Source organism: Tachypleus tridentatus, chromosome 13 (genome assembly GCF_004210375.1).
Source record: "Tachypleus tridentatus isolate NWPU-2018 chromosome 13, ASM421037v1, whole genome shotgun sequence".
NCBI classification, from domain to species: Eukaryota; Metazoa; Arthropoda; class Merostomata; order Xiphosura; family Limulidae; genus Tachypleus; species Tachypleus tridentatus.
Genome location: NC_134837.1, coordinates 227529848 through 227551321, shown reverse-complemented (window position 1 = coordinate 227551321; position 21474 = coordinate 227529848). Strand labels below are relative to the sequence as shown.

Sequence of the window (21474 nt, the reverse complement as noted above, 5' to 3'; positions counted from 1 at the left end):
TTTATGCTAAGCTATATTTTAAAGCTATGGTTAGCTAGTTGTTTGGCGCAAAGCTCCACAAAGGGCTATTCGTGTTCTGCCAACCACTGGTATCGAAAACCCATTTGCTTTGGACTTAGTGCTGAGCCACTGAGGCTAAAAGTCTGGATGTAGTTAATAATATAATTATAAATATATTTTGCATGGTAGAATATGTATAAGATAATTACTAATTTTTTATTATTGTTTGTTTCACGAGAAGAACTTCTTAATGGATATCTCTGCTAGTCTTACGCTGTGATTGAACCTCCATGTTTAGTATTATAATTTCTTAAGCCTTTCGGGAGGAGAATATTGTTGGTGTACTAATTTCTTAATTATCGAATAAGTATTTTTTAAAACGTTGAATGTTAATTGAGAGTCTCAAACAGCCTTTTGTTTTCTTAAATCTAATTAACAGGAAGTATTGTATTTGTATTTTTCTTATAGCAAAGCCACATAGGGCTGTCTGCTCCGAACCCCTGATTTTAGCGTTGTAAATCCGGAGACATACCGCTGTACTAGGGGGGGGGGCTAACACGAAGTTCTTGTCACTAAATCAAAATTATACTTGAAGATTACAGTAGAATCAGTGACAAATACGGAAGATTTGCATAATAGACAAAATATGAGTTTGAAGACTAGTATGGAAACTTGAATACTATTTTTTGTCTTTGAAACAACAAACTTCAACCACAATTATAGCTTAGTATTATAGGTGTTATCTGATAATGTAATAGTTACTGAAATTCAATTTTTTTTTGAAGAATCATTATTGTAGTTTTGAATAGGTGGCGTAGATACGACCAGTCAGGAAAATGGGTGATGGTCAAGTTGATGCATCCTTTGAAGAAAAAAGGAAAGTTGAAGAAAGAGCTAAACTTCGGGCTGCATTAAAAAAAGAATACATTAAACAACTTACTGATCCTCATAGGCATGCATCAGGAGAAGGCGGCTATGTGGTATGTTAAAAATAAATTCCTGCGCAATACTTAGTTTTAAGATTTACCTGTTGGACTATTGACTGAAGACTTTTCATAGAATTAAAATTTAAATCTTGCTCTGATATTTTAAAGTTGAAATACAAATACACTCAGTGCCATTCTCTGTTATCCAACGTCTTTAAAATTTAATTTATCTACACCCACCACATGTGAAGGCAGCATTACAAAGACCATTACCTATTTAGAAAAAATGTTTCAGCTTAAGATAATTTTTACCAAAATATATATTTGTACTACTAGCACTAACTGCCATTTATACCATTAAGTACAAAGAAAGAAAATATATTAACACTCATTTAACAATCTTAAACATTTTGGTCAGATCCTCTGAAACTTTTTCACTAGAGAAAACTTCAGTGATCCTAACTTGTCCTTAAATTTATTGCATCTAGGCCACTCATTCTACTAAAAGAGTAAAAGCATCTGAGCTGAAGATTGTTTTTCTTATTTGTGTAATCAACAATTTACCATTCAGTGTGAGTCTCGTATGTTTTGGCCTATTCTTACACTTACACATATTAGTAAAAACAAATCTTGCATTTTGGTCAATTTTTTATTGATGTATTTCTTAGAATTAGCAGCCCTCTGTAATACATAGTGTTTAGTTGATAAAATAGGTTCCCTCATCTTTAATACTTCAATCAGGTTTCTTTTCTTCAAGAGAAAATAGTTTCAGAGATATTATCTTGCTGTTATTTGAAAAACCTTTCCATCTATTGATACCATTCTAATAGTTTTCCTATTAGATGTTTTAACAATTCAACACCTTTTAAGGTAAAGGATTTTATGGTTGCACACAGTATCAAAATGAGCTCTTATACTAACCTGTGCAGTGAAATTATATTCTATCTAGTCTTATATTTTGTATTTCCGTAAATACATCACAAAATCCAAACTTGCTGTAAACTAGCAATGATACATTGATTGGATGATTTAAGAGACTGGTCAGCCAGCATACCAAGATCCTTTTGCTTCACAACACTATTAAAGTTATTACTATCTAAATTATACTTGTAACATAAAATATAGAAATAATCATCAACTACTTCACATTTATAGATAAAAGTAATTATCAGTTTTTTTTCAATTTACTAAGTGAGTTCAGTGTTTTTGTAAAACAGTAACAGCAGCATTATCACAGCTAGCAACATTCAAAACAGTATTAACAGCAAGTGTAAGCAATTTATTGTTTATTTCATTATCTTTGACACTGACATAAATCAAAAACAACAAAGCCCTCATTATAGTCTTGAGGTATCCTGCTTTTTATATTAATGAGTTTGTTTGCACTTCATTTATAGCAACTCTATGCTTCCTTCTATCCAGTCTTTTTTTGGATTTTTTCTCCTACAGCTATTGACGTCCATTGTTTTAAGAGCAAGCCTTTTATGTGGCATTTTTCAAATGCTTTCTAAAATCCACACCATAATCTTTATCAGTATCAACAGTAACCTTTTCAAAGGACAGAAATAATGTTGACCTGTGACCTTAGGATTTTAACTTAGTTACTGTACGTATAGTCTAGACTATTTATATGATTGTATTATATAACCAAAACATAAAAAGATAGAATACTGACACTGTTTATTGTACATTTAGTCAATTTATTATAGTGCTAATTGTCTCCTGCAAAGTGAAATATATGTCTGAAAAATAATTTTTTTAAAAATAAAAATAATTTTAAACATTTTTTGGTTGTTGCTAAAACATGGCTGAGCATTCATGCAAGTATAGAGATTGAGTATGAAATACGATAGCTTAAAAATTATTGTAACAAGTATGTATGCTACATACATGTGGTAATTTTATGGTCTTTCAAGTTAGTTACATTATGGGTGGGGAAGATTAAATGTTTAAAATAGTAGGACAAGAAATAAATTATAGTATTTTAGAACAGCATTAGCTTACCTGATATTTACCTAATAAATTAAACTACTCTCTTCAGTAACAAGAACTAAACAGAACATTTAAAATTTCAACTTCAAAAAAAATACTTAGTAAAAAATAACCTAAATAAATGCATGACCTTTTTTACTGTAATTACTGAAATAAGACAAAGTCTAACTCATAATTCACTATAGGTTGCATTGAAGCAATATCATAGTAATATTTAGCTATTGTTTCCAGTTACAACTGTTTTTGATTATTTGAACTATCCATTAAATGATAGAAGGGATAAATCATGTAATGTTCTGAAAATAAACAAGCATTTAAAATTACAATTAGATCAATTATCACAAATCAACTCATGAAAATAATTTTTGTTATTCCAACTATCCAGTAATTGAAATGTAACTATTATGATTTTTCATTGTTATTTTATATTAATTCAAGGTTATTCAGCTTAACTGAAACTAATCATTTAATTGAAATTTGAGTTTCCATTTACTATTTTCAGTTATTCTAACTATCCAAGAAATCAAAGTATTGTCATTACTTTTTTTTTTGCTAAACATAGACACCATGATAGGCTACTTGTACTTTGACTATTCAAGGTATTGAAATAAGATTTTTAAAATTCAGTTTGTTTATCTTTGGGCTGGTATGGTCAGGTGATTAGAGGGTTCTCTTGCAATTCAAGGGTCTTTAGTTTGATTCTTAATTCCACTAAATTAGTTCACACTTTCGAGGATGGATATGTTTCATTTGTTTCTCTGTTTTATAATGTTAGATACTTATAACTGTTTAGTATGAGAATATCATTTAGTATATATTGTGTGAGAATTAAGTAAGTTCTTTTATAAGTAAGTTGTGACAAGTTTGCTTTACATAACTGTTAACAAATCATTTTGTTATGTAGTTCAAATGTTGCAAATTGATGTCATGTTACTCAAACTTTCTGAATTTGTCTTTGCTTTGAGTATTGTTTCATGATAATGTAATAAATCATTCTGCAATGTATGTGTGTAGGCAAACAAGTTAGTACAAGGAAGTTAAGTAGGTGAAAGTAAAACTGAAGTTAAACTGTATGTGAGTTTAGCTGTTGTGGGCACTTTATAAAGTGAGGTTCACAGCTTGTATTATAATAACAAAGATATAGAAAATTTGTTTTGTGAAAGGGTGTTCTAAAATAATTGAACTCATCTGTGGATTTTCATGAAATGGAGATAATGATTTAAAGCTCTGGATACAACTATGATATCACTGTATAACATACATTTTGTTTCTGGATAGTATGTGTTATTTCTTAAATGCTCATGTTGTAAAAGTACAGAAAATGGCCATTATTTCCTTCAAACTTTACTTTTGTGACATGGATAATGAAATTTAGAAATTAACCTATTTTCTATGTAAAAACAGGCAAATTTGCACATTTTCAGTTATGTAAGGTTTGAATAAAACAACATATAAATCAAGATTTATGTGTATTTATACTAAAGATATACAAAAATGAAAAATGTTTAGAAGTTAGTAGTTTTTTGATATTTGAGACTGTAATGTAAATCACTTTCACGTATCAGCCCCCAAATATAGTCTCCCATCATGTTTTCGTTATATGCTCTTTGGTAGGGGTATTCAAAGTCCAGTATATTTTGGTGGAAGAGCTTGTCTTGCTTCTCTGAGTATACTCCCATGTTTTCCATGAATTTATCAAGATGAGTATCAAGGATATGGACTTTCAGGGACATCCTGCAACCCATTTTGCAGTAGTTCTTCACCAGAGCCTTAACCAGTTCCACATAATATTTGGCCTAATGATTACCCAAGAAGCCCTGAACCACTGCAACAAAGCTGCCCCAAGCATTTTTCCTTCCTACTGAGCGTTTTGGAGAATTCTGTGCATTCCAGGATCTTCTTTATTTGTGGTCCAATGAAGACACCAGCTTTGACCTTTATCTCAGACAATTTAGGGAAGAAGTCTTGAAGGCTGCAGACTCCTCATCAAGAATTGTGACAAATTGTTTCATAAGACCCAATTTTATGTGCAATGGTGGGAACAATACCTTCTGGAGGTCCACTAATGGCTCACATTTAACATTGTGCCTCCCCACAGAGAACTCAGTCTGTTGTGGCCAGTGCTTCCTGTTGTAGTGTGCTGTAGTGTCCCTGCTCTCCCAAAGGCAAAGATAACAGGGAAATGTGATAAAACCTCCTTGGAGACCCATCAAGAATGCCACCATTTTGAAGTCTCCAATAACCTCCCACCCATATTCATCATACTTCAAGGCTTCTAGCAAGGCCTTAAGGCTGTTTTATTCCTCTTTGAGAAATAGAAAATTCTTGTAAGTCCTACAACATTCTAAAAAGTTCTTGAAAATTCTTTATCTGCTACTCAGCCCTGAATCTACCTGGAATGTTCTGGAAAATGGATAAATTTGAAAATTTCATTACCTAGGTCACAAAAGCAAAGTTTGAAGAGAAAAATAGGTATTTTTCCATTTACTTTAGGCATAAGCCCAGGAACAAAAGTAAAAAATTTTGTTACATAATGCAACCAGTAGTGTGACAAATGTTTTCCATGTGTTTGACTTCTTTTCAATATGTTATTGATGAAATTTATCACAAAAAAGTCACAAATATTTACTGAAAAAGAATCCTGGCTGTATATAAATTTGACATATAGTTATGACAACTGTACTAACGCTGGGTGGCAGCACCTACTGCCAACTCTTGAGGTATTGAATTTTAAGTAGAGTATAAGTATATATTTCTTTGTGTTTATATTTCTAATTGCTTATTCTTTATTTTGAATAAGGTGTTTTTTGTGCTACATTATCAGTTATAATTCATTTCATTTTATTCTGTGGTGTTAAATAAAATAAGAAGGTCCTTTTTCTCCATTTGGAGACACAAATCAAATGTGGAAAATTCCTGAAGATAAATTTTTAAATATTCAAGGAAACATTCCTTATAGAAAGAAAATGGTAACTGCAAGTAAAAAAAACAAACTAGGTTGTCTCACAAAGAGTTTAAGAGATAAATTTAAATTGACTGGTAGTACAGGAGACTTAGAAGATTATAGAATGTCAAGAATGTTGAATCAGGAAATTAGGACATTAAAAAGGATGTGTTAGAGAATGTTGGCTGAAAATATAAAAATTAACAGTAAGAATTTTTTAAAAATACATTAAGGATAAACAAAATGTTAGAATGGGAGTATGAGCCTTGAGAGATGATAAAGGAATAGTATCTGATGATGATGAGATAACTAGGTTAATAAATTTAGCTCTTTCTTTGCTTTTTACTAACAAAGATAGAAACAGTATTTCACATCTTGGACAGTTGATAAATGGAAACATCAAACAAGATGACTGCATTGATTCCAAGTTGGTTAATTAAAAATAAGGAAGATAAGTCTCCTAGATGAAATAATATTTCCCCATGGTTTTAAAGGAGGTCAAAGATTGAATATGTGAGCCACTTACAACTACTTTTGTCAGTCATTGAATAGTGAGCAGGTACCAGAGGGTTGGAAGTTAGATAATGTAACTCCTCTTTTCAAGGCAGGTGGTAAAAAATTGTACCAGTTATTAGACTTATTAGTCTTAAATCAGTTGTGGGAAAAGTTTTGCAAAGACTGTTAATAGATATTTTGCAAAGTTATTTAATGAAGCTTAGAATTTTATTGGATAGTCATCATGGTTTCACTAAGGAAAAATCTTGCCTTACAAATCTTTAGATATTCTTTGAAAAAGTTACTGCTTATGTAATTGATGGTAAGGGTGTAGATTTGGTGTATCTGGATTATCAGAAAGCATTTGAGAAGTTACCACAAGACAGGTTTGTAAAAAAAAATTGTCTCTATTGGTGTGGGGGACATGTTAGCAAATTGGATGTAAGAGTGGCTGGATGAAAGAAAGCAGGAGGATTGTTACAAATGGAGTTCAGCCAAGCTGGATTAATGTCAAAAATGGGCTACCTCAGAGCTCAGTCTTAGGACCATTGCTCTTAGATGGAGATGTTAATGACATAGATGAAGGAATAGTCAATAAATTACTTAAAGTTGCAGATTCTCTTGGTGTGGATTCCTATATGTGGTGAGAGGACCTTTCTAAACATTCACTCACGTTTGCTATGCGTGTTAATCCATGAAGGGGAGGAGAGGATCCTGGTGGTTGAAGGATCTAACCCTGACACATCACATTGGCATTGAATCTCTGTAGATGGGCAGCCTTGGGGTGGCCCACCTTGGGCCAGTCAGCTGGTCCACTTGGGCTAGGGTCAACCAAGTACCAGTGTTGGATGTTCTCAACAGGTGTTGTGAACATTGTATCTGATGCTGGTGTTTGGGTATAGTGCTCATGAAACCCTGGACTTACTGCAATGTCCTTGTTTGACATTGTAGTGATCCCCTCATAGGGCTCCATGGTGGGTGGGATCATTGGGCACTGAAATATTCCTTTTTTTAATTATGGATCCTCCAAATACAAACTTAAATAAAATAGTGTAAAACAGTCCATAGGTAAACGACCACATCTTGAAGATTCTAAACAGCAATCTTCAATGTCTGTAACACCTTTTGTACCTCATTTTCTTGTATTGCATTCTCTTTCAGACAAACCTTTAGGGCAAATGTATTCCTTTTTCATTCAGAAGGGACTAGAGAGACTTGTTGGCTCTCCATAGTCAGTAAAGAAGCTTCAGTCTGGTGACATATTGGTGGAAACATCTACATCTCAACACAGTGAACTCCTCTTGCATTCAAAGGCAATTAGGGATGTACCTATTGAGGTTACACCTCATGCTACTTTGAATTCATCATGAGGAGTTATTGTTGAGAGGGATTTGAAGAACATCCCCGAGTCAGAGATTCTTGCTGGTTTCTCCACTCAAGGAGTTTCTGCAGTGAGGTGTATTTCCACTCTCATAGATGGAGTTACGATGCAGATCAATATTCTTATTCTCACATTTACATCACCACGTCCACCTGCCACCCTCAAGGCAGGTTACCTGAATTGCAGGGTACAACCATACATTCCAAACCCTCTCCAATGTTTCCATTGTCAGCAGTTTAGTCACTCAAAGACGTCATGTCGTGGTTCCTTGACATGTGCTTGTTGTGGTGGCGAGGACTATGATACCTGTGTGTGTGAAATGGACCCTCATTGCATCAGTTGCAATGGCTCTCACCTGTGCTACTTTTGTTCTTGGCCTAGATGATTGGAAGAAAAAGAGGTGCAGCATTTGAAAACAATTTGTACCATTACTTATCTTGAGACTCGAAAGTTGCTGTCCACCACTTTATCTCGGACATATGCTGCTGCAGTTCATTCCACTAGTACAGTGGGAGTGCAGACATACCTCTGTGCCTCCAAAAGAATCATTCTCAAAAGAAATGAAAAGTCTTTTGACCTCCATGGTTAAAAAAGTTGATGAATCAACTTCAACACCCATCTCTGTCCCTTCCATACATTCCAACAAATCCCAAGATACATTTCCTTTGGTTTTGGATAAGGCATTTTTTTGGATACATCTTCTTCTCCCACCATAAGATGCAAAACAATCATTCGTTCACTTCCTCAGTCACTGGAATCCCCTTCCAACAGCCAAGACCTGCCCAATCAACCCAGGGCAGGATTCACATAGGTCGATAGACCTTCCTTGAATAAAGACAGTAAAGAAAAAAGATGTGCTCATAAAAAGCAGGGTTTTCCACCCATTTTGCCAACACAAATAAAAATGGCCACCTTGATACAATGGAACTGTCGAGGTTTACATTCTAATATGGATGACATCAAAACACTGATTGCTCCCTACCATCCTGTATGTCTTTCCTTACAGGAAACACTTCTGAAACCTTCTGATACAGTCACCTTTTGGCAGTTTTCTTTGTACAGAAATGACAGGCTGTGTGATAGGTGAGTGCATAGAGGGGTGGCACTGTTGGTTGATCAGCCTGTCCTTGCCACTCGACACACCCTGTTTGTTCTCTCTACCTGTCGCCTGGAGAGACATATGATCAATCAGACCTTGATGTTCTCATTGAACAGCTGCTGTCTCTCTTTTTAATCCTGGGGGCTGTTCTTGGACATCATCCTCTCTGGGGAAGTGCTGATATTGATAGGAGGGGTCGCTCTGTAGAGAGAACACTCTCTGATCACAACCTTTCTCTTCAATACTGGTTTTTCTACTTATTTTCATGTTTCTAGTCAGTCCTTTAATGCTATTGATCTCTCAGTTTTCTCCCCTTCACTATTCTCCCATTTTTGTTCGAGGGTTCACAATAATCCACAACGCAGTGATCACTTTCCTATAATTTTGAGAGAGACTGGCTGTGGTTGATGCCACCCAACCCATGTGCCTCGGTGGAATCTGGATCATGCAAAATGGCCCTCTTGCAGAACTTGATCCTGCCATCATCTGTAAGTCATCAATAAGAGACTGTGTGGTAGCAGTAACTGACTGTATTATACAAGCAGCTGCTCAATGCATTCCTAAAACCTTAACATGTTTTCCATGGTATCCTTGTCTGTGGTGGAATTCTGCCTGCCACATGGCACGGAAGGTTCAAAAACGGGCCTGGGATACTTTCTGTAGATATCCCACACTCTCAGATTGCATCGCTTTCCAGAGAGCCCATGCACATGCTTGATGGGTAAGACATCAAAGCCAGAAGGAATCTTGGATTAAGTTCACAACTAGCATATCCTCTACCACCAGTTCCAAAGTCATTTGGGGCAAGATTCGAAAGGTCACTGGGCAATATCACTCTGTCACCCTCTCGATCTTGCTTTCTGATGGCCAGGAAATAACTGATAACCAGAGCATCACCAATACTCTAGATGAAAGCTTTTGCTGGGTATTTAGCACTTCTGCCTCTTCTTCCACCTTCTTAGCCATCAAGACTCAGGCAAAACAATCATCTCTTTCCTTTTGAGCTGATTGTCTCTATGACTATAATCGTCCCTTTACACTGGTTGAACTTAAACTGGCCCTTCATCAGTCTGGCAGTAAATTTGTTGGACCTGATGATATACAGTATGAGATGCTGTGCCATCTATCTCCTGCTTCTCTTGCTATCCTTCTGGTTGTTTTTAATTGGATCTGGCAGGAGAATGTTTTTCCTGGTGCCTGGTGCCAGGCTATTGTCCTGCCTTTCTCCAAGCCTGAGAAGGATTCCAAGATTCCTTCAAACTATTGTCCAATTGCTTTGATGAGCTGTCTCTTTAAGACCTTAGAGAGGATGGTTAATGCTTGGTTCCTTGAATCAAAAAACCTCCTCTCATCTACCCAGTGTGGGTTCTGATGACAGTGCTCCACCATGGACCACCTGATTTGACTTGAAACATCAATCAAAGAAGCCTCTCTCAAACGACATTTTGTATCAATATTCTTTGACATTGTGAAGGCTTATGATACAACATGGAGGTATGGTATTTTGTGAGACCTCCATATATATGGGTTACATGGCCCTTTGCTCATTTTTCTTTAAAATTTTTTAATGGACAGGAGATTCCGAGTTTGTGTGGGTTTGACTCTTTCCCATTCTTTTCTATAGGAACTTGAAGTCCCTCAGGGCTGTGTTTTGAATGTCACACTTTTCAGTAAAAAATTAATGCCATCACTGAACAACTCTCTCTCACTGTTGCAAACTGGCTCTTTGTCGACAACTTTCACATCTCATGTGCTTCGAAATTTTGTTCCTTACCAAAGCATCCTACCTGAGGTTGTGTTTTCCTTTCTCGGTGGGCCATACTTTTTAGAATAGAGGATTTGCCATTGCTTGTTTTGGCTTTCATATCCAGGTGCAGTTGGATGAATTAGGTCTGTCTGTGGATAACATTTCTGTATCCACTGGTCAGCCCTTCCCACCATGGCTCCTTACAGTCCCCAAATGTGACCTGTCTTTAAGTCATCTGAGAAAAGCAGACACTCCCAATTGGAAATACTGTCTCTTATTTGCTGAACATCTTTTGAATCATCCTTCCACTCTTATTTATACAGATTTTTCAAAATCAGGTGACAGTATGGGCCTGCCATGGTTTGTTGTGGTTCAGTGGTTGCATGCAGAATCCCCTCTACAGCTTTTGTGCTCACTGTTGAACTGTATGCCATTTCTCTCACCCTAGATCACATAAAAGCTAAGCAGTATTCAAACTGCACTATTTATAATGACTGTCTTAGTTCTCTACTGGCCCTGGAATTGCTTCACGTTAGTTCACACCCTGTTCTTGCTAATATTTAAAACTGACTGGCCCATTTATCTTCAACATCTTCTTCTATCCAGTTTTTCTGGATACCGGACCATGTTGGTATTCGTGGGAACATGAGCTTTCCAAAGTCCTAGCAAAATCTATCTGCTCTGGCACTATCACCACTGTGCCTGTTCCATACATGGACTATGGTCCTGTATTCAAGGCTTTGCTTCATGTAAGTTGGCAGTCGACTTGGAATGAGCAATGTGACAATAAGCTTTTCCAAATAGAACCCTCTGTTAGACTTTGGTTATTTTTCTTCTGTAAGGATCGAAAAGAGGAAGTTGTTCTTACTAGACTATGCATTGGTCACAGTTTTTTAACTCATCGTTTTCTTTTATCTGGAACTGATGTACCAGTGTGTAGTCTGTGTGATACTCAGGTCACAGTAAACCACATTTTACTTTCTTGCTGTAGTTATGATTCTCAATGACAGTGTCATTTTCACCATATTCTGTCCTGAGGTTTGCCCATGACTTAAGACAGTGTTATTGGTGATAGTGACACTGTCCACCTTGGAAATGTTTTTCATTTTTGTAAAGGCCATCAATCTTTTTAATGCCATTTAAGTTTTTTAATTTATACATTAGACCTTTTTCAATGACATTCCCTTTTAAGAATCACAGTCTATCTAGTTCGATTTGAAATTAGAAAATGGCTGTAAAGTCAAATAACTTAAAACCAGGACTGGAAAGGCCAACTTCTGGTGACAGACGTTGCTGTTCTAACTACCTGTTAATCATTTTGGCGAGTTATTAAAATTTTGCTACATGTCTTTTACAACTTTTATTACTTTTGAAAATGGCCATAATGTCACATAATTTGGAACCAGGACTGGAAAGGCCAACATCAGGTGACTGACAGTGGCTTTTGTACTTACCTGTTAGTCTTCCTGGCAGGTTATGATAATTACCTTTATGTTACAGAAAGTTCTTTATGACTTCCTTTACTGTAGTTGTTCTCCTAATGTCGTAGACTATATGTAAACGTTGATTTTAATGCTATTTGTTTTTTTTAAGCTCTCTTGTTTTACCTTAATTTCCTTTTATGAATTTTACTAAATTTAATTTTAACTTTTTACTGGATGTTTAGCACAGATAGCCTAACTGCTTTGTGTCATAAAACACTAAATCAACCAACCAACCTTTATCCCACATTACTGTGCATGGATGTTTTTCCTTTTCTACTCACTTTTGCCACACCTCTTTTCACACTGTGTACTTACCTCTTTTCACTCTTCCCATCCCTTCTCCTCATTGAAAACTAGTGCTTTCTTTTCTCCCTGAACTTGAAGTTATAGTTTGATAGAATTGAATAAAGGGAGTTATGTGTCAGGATGGCGTGTTACACTGCTACTGATGGAGGTTTGTTGCATGATGATTTACGTGCGAGACACAGGTGATCCACACTGTTTGTGGGGTATGTAGGAGTGCAAGACTTGTGACATGCAAAAACAATGGAAAAACTAGAGACGACTTGATAAGAAAGTTGTGATCCTTCAAATATAATTAACAGGCTCCTGAAACCATCAAAATCATTTTAGTTATTGACACACAATCACAAAGTATGTTCTTGCAGATGAAGATTCTTTGTCCTGTTGGATACCATTGCCTTGACCACATGGTTGGAATTTACCATTGATCTTTGTGAATTCTTATCTGTTATAAGATGTTGAGATGAGTTTATTAAAGTGGTGGTATGGCTTTTAGCAGGCCTCATCTGGCTGGTTCTATTGCATTACATTTATATATATTATACTTTTCTATTGCCATTAACCATATGTGCACAGGGTTGGTCCATGAGACTGACCATGTCTTGGAGTAAGAATGGTGACTATACTTCAGCAAATTAATTTATTAAGTGACATAATTAACCACCTATGAGAAGTTAATAATTTTTCAATTATTTGAACAAATTATTAATTGAAATTACAATTAAGTTGATTACCATGAAAATAATCAGGTAATCAAAGTTAGGGTTTCTGCTTAGTCCAACTATACAAGCAATCAAAATATTGCCATCATGATTATTGCTAAGCACAAAGCTATTTAACTGGGAGGGTGCCTTGTGGACTCAGGTTTGATTCCCATTGTTATTAATTGTGTCATGTCCACTCTTTGTAACTACAAAGTTACTAAGGCTAGCTGCTGCAATCACAAATTTTGGCACACTTCTATTGACTTTTTTCAGAAATCAATAACTGTATTATCTAATGTTGTACAAGTAGGCACTGATCTAGATTGTCTGACCCCATTTATTTGTTTCAGAAATGAACATAAAGCCAACCAGACATGTTACACTGCAACAAAGCATCAGCTGATACAATGATGTAAACATCAGTTATATACTGGCATGGTAAATTATTATGCATTGTCTTTCTACAGACATCTATAACTGTGTGTTTAGTATTTTTCATAAAGCTAGTATTTGTATAGACTCATGCAGTTTCTTAAACATTGTTTTTAGTTGTTTAGCCCTTAGAGGTTTTGAATGTTCACATAAAAGATATTTTTCTTATTGTTGATCTCTGAAAGTTAGTGAAAATGCAAGTCACATGACTGAAGAAGTAACTTTTTAAATATTTAATTTTTTTAATATCATTGTAAATATAGTTATTTAACTTAAACTTAAAACTTTGAAATGTTTGTTTCTAACTCTTTCTGTTTTTATATCAGTAACATTACTATGAATAAAGGTATAAGCATTGAAATCCCTCAGTTATAACTTGACTAAGTTCATCATTTACAGAATATATTGACACTATCATCTTGGAGTTATTAAGGTTACTTTAGGTTTATATGGTTAACATTGGTTAATTTCAAACTGTGTGGTTAAAGTGAAGGTATTCTCTTTCGTATAATAAATGCTGAAAACTTGGTTATGCTACTAACTTTTAGAAAATTAACTTATATTTTATATCATAATAAAAATAAAAATTACTGCAGTTAGTGTAACTTGTTAACACTCTAAATAGGCTTTCTAATTTTATTCTTATCTATTCCCTAATGGATTTTTCATACTTTGTAATGTAAAGTTAAAATTGTCTAAAATCGTACTTCTAATTTTTGTATTGTTTGTCTTGAAATTTAAACTACTTGAAAAATATAAAAAAATACTGGGTCTTTACTTTGGATAAGTACTCTATTAAAAATAAATTTAGTTATGATTATTCATTTCCCATGTTAGTTATAAAGTGGTTTAGTAACTGTGTAGATATTGATAGATTTATGTAAACATTATACTGGATTGTCTGGAATAAAAAGTATGGAAAAAGTGTACACTATTGTTCTAACGGGTGACTGATAAGTTAGAAATCTTTTATTATTTATAAACAGTGCAGTTGAGATTTCTGTATGTTACATTTTTATGTACAAAATTGAGGTGTTAGAAAGAAATTGTATATTAGTTATGCCTGAAGTCTGAAGACAGTGCTCCTTCAGGTTTTTAATATCCCTTTGCTTCATAAAATGTTTTCAGAAACAAATTTTAATCAATTTTATATGCTGGTTTTAATTCTGAAATATTTCCAAATTAATATTTTGTCATTTTCTGACATTTAATATAACTCATGAAATAAAAGTTTATATTCCAATTTCTATATGGTTTTAGAGTTTTGACTGTAAACAAATTCCACTTGTTAACTTTTTTTTTTAGAATTTTTCTACTCACTACTTAATAATATATTATACATTTCTTGATTTTTCATGTTTCCTTTAGGTTTTGTACAGAGTTTAGTTGAAACTTTGTTATTGAGCCATATCAAGTGGTTTGATCATTTACTAATGAAACAAAGGCTTTGAACGCAGTGATAGAGAAAGTTTAGATGTTTTTTGTTAAAATATGAATTGGACTATCTTGTAGTTGTAGAAAAGATATATATAGTTAGCAATTTTTTTTAAAGTTTCTTTAAATTTAGTTTCAGGTCCATTCATTTGTGAATTGTGGAAGTATTTGCATATTTTGAAAGCTATAGAGATATTTTTTTAATGAGAAGAGATAAGATAACTTGAGGCAAACTTGACAGTTTATAGGCAAGTTGAATGGGTAGCAAAGAAAATTAAGAGCTTAATACTGTAACAGATGTACAGTTAATTAAGTTTATTGTTTAGTGAATATGATACGTAGTTACAAAATGTTTTGATAACTCAAATCTTTATTGAATATTGTTTCTTTTTATCTTAGTCAAACAACATATAGAAATAAATTGGCTAAGTTGCAATTTAATTATTTCTTATTGAAATCATAATATATGTTAATTAACTTTTATCCTTATCAGTGATATTAAATATACTAAACAAATATATTTTTCCCAATTTTGATAAACAAATAGCAACTTTTAGGAAATATGGACTAGTCATTTAATTAAATGTAGTCAATCAGTAGATGATACAAATACACCAGTTTTAATGTTAACTGCAGTTCCATGTTTAATAAATATTATATATCTAGAACATGAAAATCTTTTAAATGTATTATAAAAGTATTTGTACTCAAAATACACCTGTGAATTGCTGACTTAATTTTGATTTAGACTCTGTGAAGTTGCAGTCAAAGATGATGTTCACATGAACAATAAAAACAATTTTTCTATATTTTAGAATTTGTGTAATGCATTCCAAAACAATTTGAGCCTCCAAAATGCATATCTGCAGATTTTTCAGTATCCCTTTTTGTTGTATTTGGTGTTCACTTCTCAACTACATGGAATACACTACTGTGTTAAATGGCACTCTGTAAAATATCACAGCATGTGAACTTTGACCCATACCTATGAAATATGGGGTTATGCACATAGGATATCCTCATCTTGGAAGTTCAGAATTCACAATTTGAACACATCTTTATAATCTTAAATGTATTGATATTTTGCATCAAAAAGAAATGTTATCTCCCTTACCTAGAAGCACTAAATTTTTATGTACAATCATACTACCTACAAAGTGCCAGTTAGTATCAAAATGTACATCTGATATATGTTGTTCCACGGGAGCTTTATATCAGTTGTGGTTGTCATGTGATTTACTAATTTTCATAATCAAACTTTTTTTATTATTATTATGCACTTAGCTCTGTGTATATGAACTATATGGTGGCCAAATGTTTAGCTGTTTGTAGATATTTAGTATCTAGATAAAATGCTATCTTTAATGTTAATTATTGGTAATTATATGTTTATGTACTCATAATCAATAACAAACATATATTCATTATGATTTCATGACTCTCTCAGGTTTTTACATCCTGTATAATGTCTGTAGTTGGTTTCACCTTTTTTTTTGTTGGATGGACTTGGAGGATATAAAACTACCAGTAAATAGTGAAAACATATCTCAACAACCTAGATGATGTTGTAAATAATTTCAGTTAGTACCACCAAAAATATATTTAGATGTTCTCTGTCTTGTCTGTATATAGTTTTTCTTAATACAAATGTTGGTGCTCTTTGTTCTGATAAAACATGATGATCAATGAAATATCTAATAAAATACTTCTTACCATGATTTTCTGATGATTTGATAAAAAACTGTATTTGTCACTGAATATATATATATATATATATATTTATCTATAAGATACTTAAGATTCCTTGTTTCTAATTCCAGTTTGACTCGGGTGTACAGAGATTTATGTCCATGCGTGCTACAGTTTATGATCACTTCCGCCCCACGTTAAAGAGTGGAATAGTGTGGTTTGGTATTGTTCTTTTTCCTATTATAAGCTATGGCTATTTTCTGAACAAAAAAAGGGTGAGTATAGATGTATAACAACCAATAAAGTGTGTGAAACATAAAGCATTAATAATGCCATTATGCATTAACCATTTTATTTTTTCCAGTTTATATATACATATATATATGTATGTACAGAAATAAAATTAAAACAACAAAACATTAGATAAAAATACTTTCTACACTTACTAAATGGATTTTTTTTGCAATGCTTTGGCCTTAGGCCCACCTCAGGTAAAATACAAAATACAACTAAGGTTACAATTAGAACATGAACATAAGACTTGCTGGTTCAGAAAAGTCAGTAGTACATAACATATAAATAAAACAGCAAAATATAATACAAAAATTATATATATTTACACACATGCATTGTGTACACTTATATAGAGTATTATTCATATTAACTGTCTTGGTATTGATTATTGGCCATGGTTTCTATTGTACATTTAACCTTGATTTTTGTATTTCAGTTAAATTGCTCTTAGCTATTGCTTGATCGGTTGCATTCCTTGAAACTCCTACAACCACTCAAGCAATGAAGTAACAACAGAATTAAAGCTTTGCCTCACAGTAATAATTATTCTTGAGAAATGTGGTAAAAAACACTGTAGAAGACCAAATTAAACATTAACAAACCTAAAAGTATGAAAGAAGAAAACCTTTGTTAGTTGTTCCATTTATTTCAAAAATTGTTAGTCTGAAGTTTGTAAAACAAACAAAATAATGTTGATGTGCATTTAATAGAGGAATTATTAATAAAGCCTCAATTATGTCCAGGGTGTAATTCAAGATTAGAAAACTTGCATGCTGTTAAAAATTTTGTATTGTAGCTTAAGTAGCATATGTAAAGATTCATATATTGGAGAAACTTATTGTTCTGTTTATGAAAGAATTTTTGAACTCCTGAGAAATTGCTCACACCAGAGCTATAACATTAATCTTGTCTCACACTTTGAGATAGTTCATAAAGGTGTACAATTGCCAGAGATTTCAATAAAAATGGAGATCTCATATAGAGCAAAGAATTCAACCAATCAAGTATTTTAATTGAAATACAAAAACCAAGGTTTAAATGAACAATAGAAACTATGGCCAATAATCAACATCAAGAGAGCTTGAAACTGTAATCATGATATTTTAATATGAATAACACCATGTAACAAAATGTTTACTTTTTCTTGTTCCTGGGCAGAAAGTGTTATTTCCCAATTGCTTATGCCTAAAGTAAATGGAAAAAGACCTATTTTTCTCTTCAAACATTGCTTTTGTGACCTGGGGGGTGTATAATGAAAACATGATGAGAAACTATGTTTGGGGGCTGATACATGAAAGTGATTTACATTGCAGTTGCAAATATGGAAAAACTACTCACTTCTAAACAGTTTGTTCATTTTTGTATAACATAAGTACAAACACATGTAAATCTTGATTCATATGTTTTATTCAGACCTTATGTAAATGAAAATGTGCAAATTTGTCTGTTTTTACATAGAAAATAGGTTAATTTCTAAATTTCATTATCCAGGTCACAAAAGCAAAGTTTGAAGGGAATAATGGCCATTTTCTGTACTTTTACAACATAAGCAATTAAGAAATAACATACTATCCAGGAACAAAGTTTGTGTTACATAGTGTGATAATATATATATATATATATGGAGGGAGACACACACACACATGTACATACTGTAGTTTACTTAATATACATGGGAGTTATCTTTTGCAGTCTTACATTGAGATTTGTTTTTTGTGGGTTTTAAATTTCATGGAAAAGTGGAATTAAAATATATCAATTGTCTATTACATAAATTTAGAAAAAAAGTTTTTAGATATTGTTTCTCCAAGTAACATTTTTCATATTGCAAGTTTTTGTAATTATGCTGTGCAACTAAACTGACTTGTTAGTAGTTCCTATTGAAAGAAATGAACTTGTCAAGGCATGTTACATCAGGGTCTGCAGGTACTTAATATCTCTTGATTGTTTGCTGTTTCCAGATTACAAGTTATTTGCATATAGCATATTGAGAACAGTTACTCAGTCGGCTTGGTAGATATAAAATTACTTTTTGTGTTTTAGCAATATCAAACAACAAACAGTCACAACTTCATTGTATACCCCTTTCAAAATATCTTTAGAAATAGATCCAAAGCAGGTTTCCAATGATTATCTTTTTTTGTGTTCCCATTGATTATTGTGTGTAAAAAGACTTATTGTTTTGATATTAACTTATGCGTATCATTCACATTGGGCTATGCTTCATGAATGTGCTAAAAAGTAAATGGAATTCATTTGTATATATCTGTTTGAGTTTCACTTATCACATATAAAGGCTTTTCATTTTTCTGGAACTATCGTTCATGGAAACGTATATACTACAAAAATAGCCAAAGTTAATAATAAGTAATTTACATTGTGTTGCACTTTTTGTATTATACTTTAACAATATTTTATTTAAATTATCCTACATATTATGGACTTCTCATTCTGCATCTGCATGTCTTGTGTTTATGTTCTAATTCCAACTGATTCTCCATCTTAGTCAATTGCATTTTTTCCTACATATTATGGACTTCTCATTCTGCATCTGCATGTCTTGTGTTTATGTTCTAATTCCAACTGATTCTCCATCTTTGTCAATTGCATTTTTTGGATGAAATATACTTCATTTTAATTTTTTTCTGTCTTAGTGAATAAAATTTCTAAATATATTATTTTTAATACCAACAACTTTTTTAAATAGTACTATTTTAAATTAGCTACTTCATTTTAATAAAAGTTTTAATACCCATACCAGCCATCTTGAAATATATTTTTAATGTTAGTGTGTTTCTTGTCATCACGGATAATGTGATTAGTTTTGATTAATTTTGACCTGTTTTTGATCTTATGGTTTTCTACTCTGTTTTTCATTTTATTTTTGGTTCACTTGTTCTCTTGATACTTTTGAAAGCAAAGATTCTGTTCTTGTTTTGTGAATGAAAACTTGCAAGGCTTCTTCTAGAATATTATGTTCAGCTTTGATCATCTTATAAGTAGAATATTGTTGATTTTCCAGAATAAGTTGTGTTTTAAACACTTAATCCAGGTGATTACTTCAGGATAACAAATTATATACAAGTAATGTGTTATTACTGTAATGTAATATATTTTGATTAATTGAAATTGCAATAAAATGAATTAATGTCAATAAAACATTTGACTAAACAAAATCAGATTTTTGTTTATTATTGTCAGCTATTTCAAGTCTGATGAGAATAATTGATTAGTTGAATGAAATCAGTCAATGGGTCAGACAGTTGATTAGTAAATTCCATTAATTGCCCAGCCAAATTAAGTACTTTATTTCATATTTTGTGGAACAAGAGAAATAGAAAGTTATTGTGATTTTCATGATAGGAAATTGAAAAAAACTACATTTTAATTTAGAAAAATAACAACAACAAAAACATGGGTATTTACTTCATTGTCAGAAATTAGTACAAGCTTTGGAACCTGTTCTACTTTTGTTTGAAGATTAACTTATTACTTCCTCTATGTGAATAGCAGAGAATGAATTTGTGAATGAAAAACAGTAACATTTAAGTTTGTTATATATAGGCTAATTGCCCTCTGCCTTCCACTTATTTGTAAGATGTATGTTTGCCTTGTAATTGGAACTAAGTAATTTAATGACCACGTGCAGGTTTGTCTCCAAGATTTAACAAAACTATCAAGTAAGTTGGTGAGTTCAAGCTTCATATGTAATATGCTGTGTATAGGGTATTAAAAATAGTGGGTCTGTTGTTGGAAAACAGTTTCTTATTGATTATAGGTAATAGCAGCTTTGTGTATTTATCTCTAACTTTTATTTTTTTGAAATCCCATATTTGCAAATATATTCTTAATTGGGCTGTTTATTTTTACACAGAGAGAGTTTGATCAGAAGTGTCGACAAGGAGAAATTGCTTACAAGGACCGATTATTTAAGTTCATTTAAGTTCAGTAATATTAGTAGCTGTAGTATGAAAATTCACAGTGTATAATATTAGTATATATAGTATAAAATTTCACAGTTTATGTGGTGGTAGAAACTTGGTTTTGTTTATAAAGTATGGAAGTTCATTTAGATTATTACTGTTTTGCCTTTTTCAAAATTGCTAGAACTTCTTGTGTAGGAAATAAAACTTTATACCACAGATCTCAATGTTGTGTTTTTGGTTGTTTTTTTCACACATGCCAAAGTAAATATTTATAGATTTGGTTTTGAAAAATATTTACCTGTGGTTGAAGGTTGCTGCTTTCAAATAATGTAGAGAAGAAGTTAAATATACACTGGTTTGAAAAGACAAAGATTTTCAAATGCATAAACATATTTGACATATTTTAGTTACTTTTCTCCCCCTAATAGGGTGTGGTGTATGATGAAATTTGTTTCTAATTCCTTTTGTAAGAAACAAGTTCCTTAAGTAGTGAAGATAGGAACAATGGTATGATTCTAATCAGTCTTAGTCAAAATTTTAAAATAGTTTATGGTTTAAAAAGTTGAAATGGTAAGCCTTTATAGAATTTGAATGCTAAAACAAAAGTTAATGAACAACTTGTAG

General features: G+C 32.7%; 1 protein-coding gene across 1 annotated transcript; it reads left to right on the top strand.

The window, feature by feature from the left end:
- The first annotated feature begins 809 nt into the window (after positions 1-809).
- Positions 810-21068, top strand: ND-B15 (NADH dehydrogenase (ubiquinone) B15 subunit). The gene is made up of 3 exons (XM_076481597.1): positions 810-980; positions 16762-16905; positions 20799-21068. Exons 1-3 carry the CDS (start codon positions 837-839, stop codon positions 20865-20867), a joined length of 357 nt encoding a protein of 118 aa, XP_076337712.1. The 5' UTR covers positions 810-836; the 3' UTR covers positions 20868-21068.
- The last annotated feature ends 406 nt before the right edge of the window (positions 21069-21474 follow it).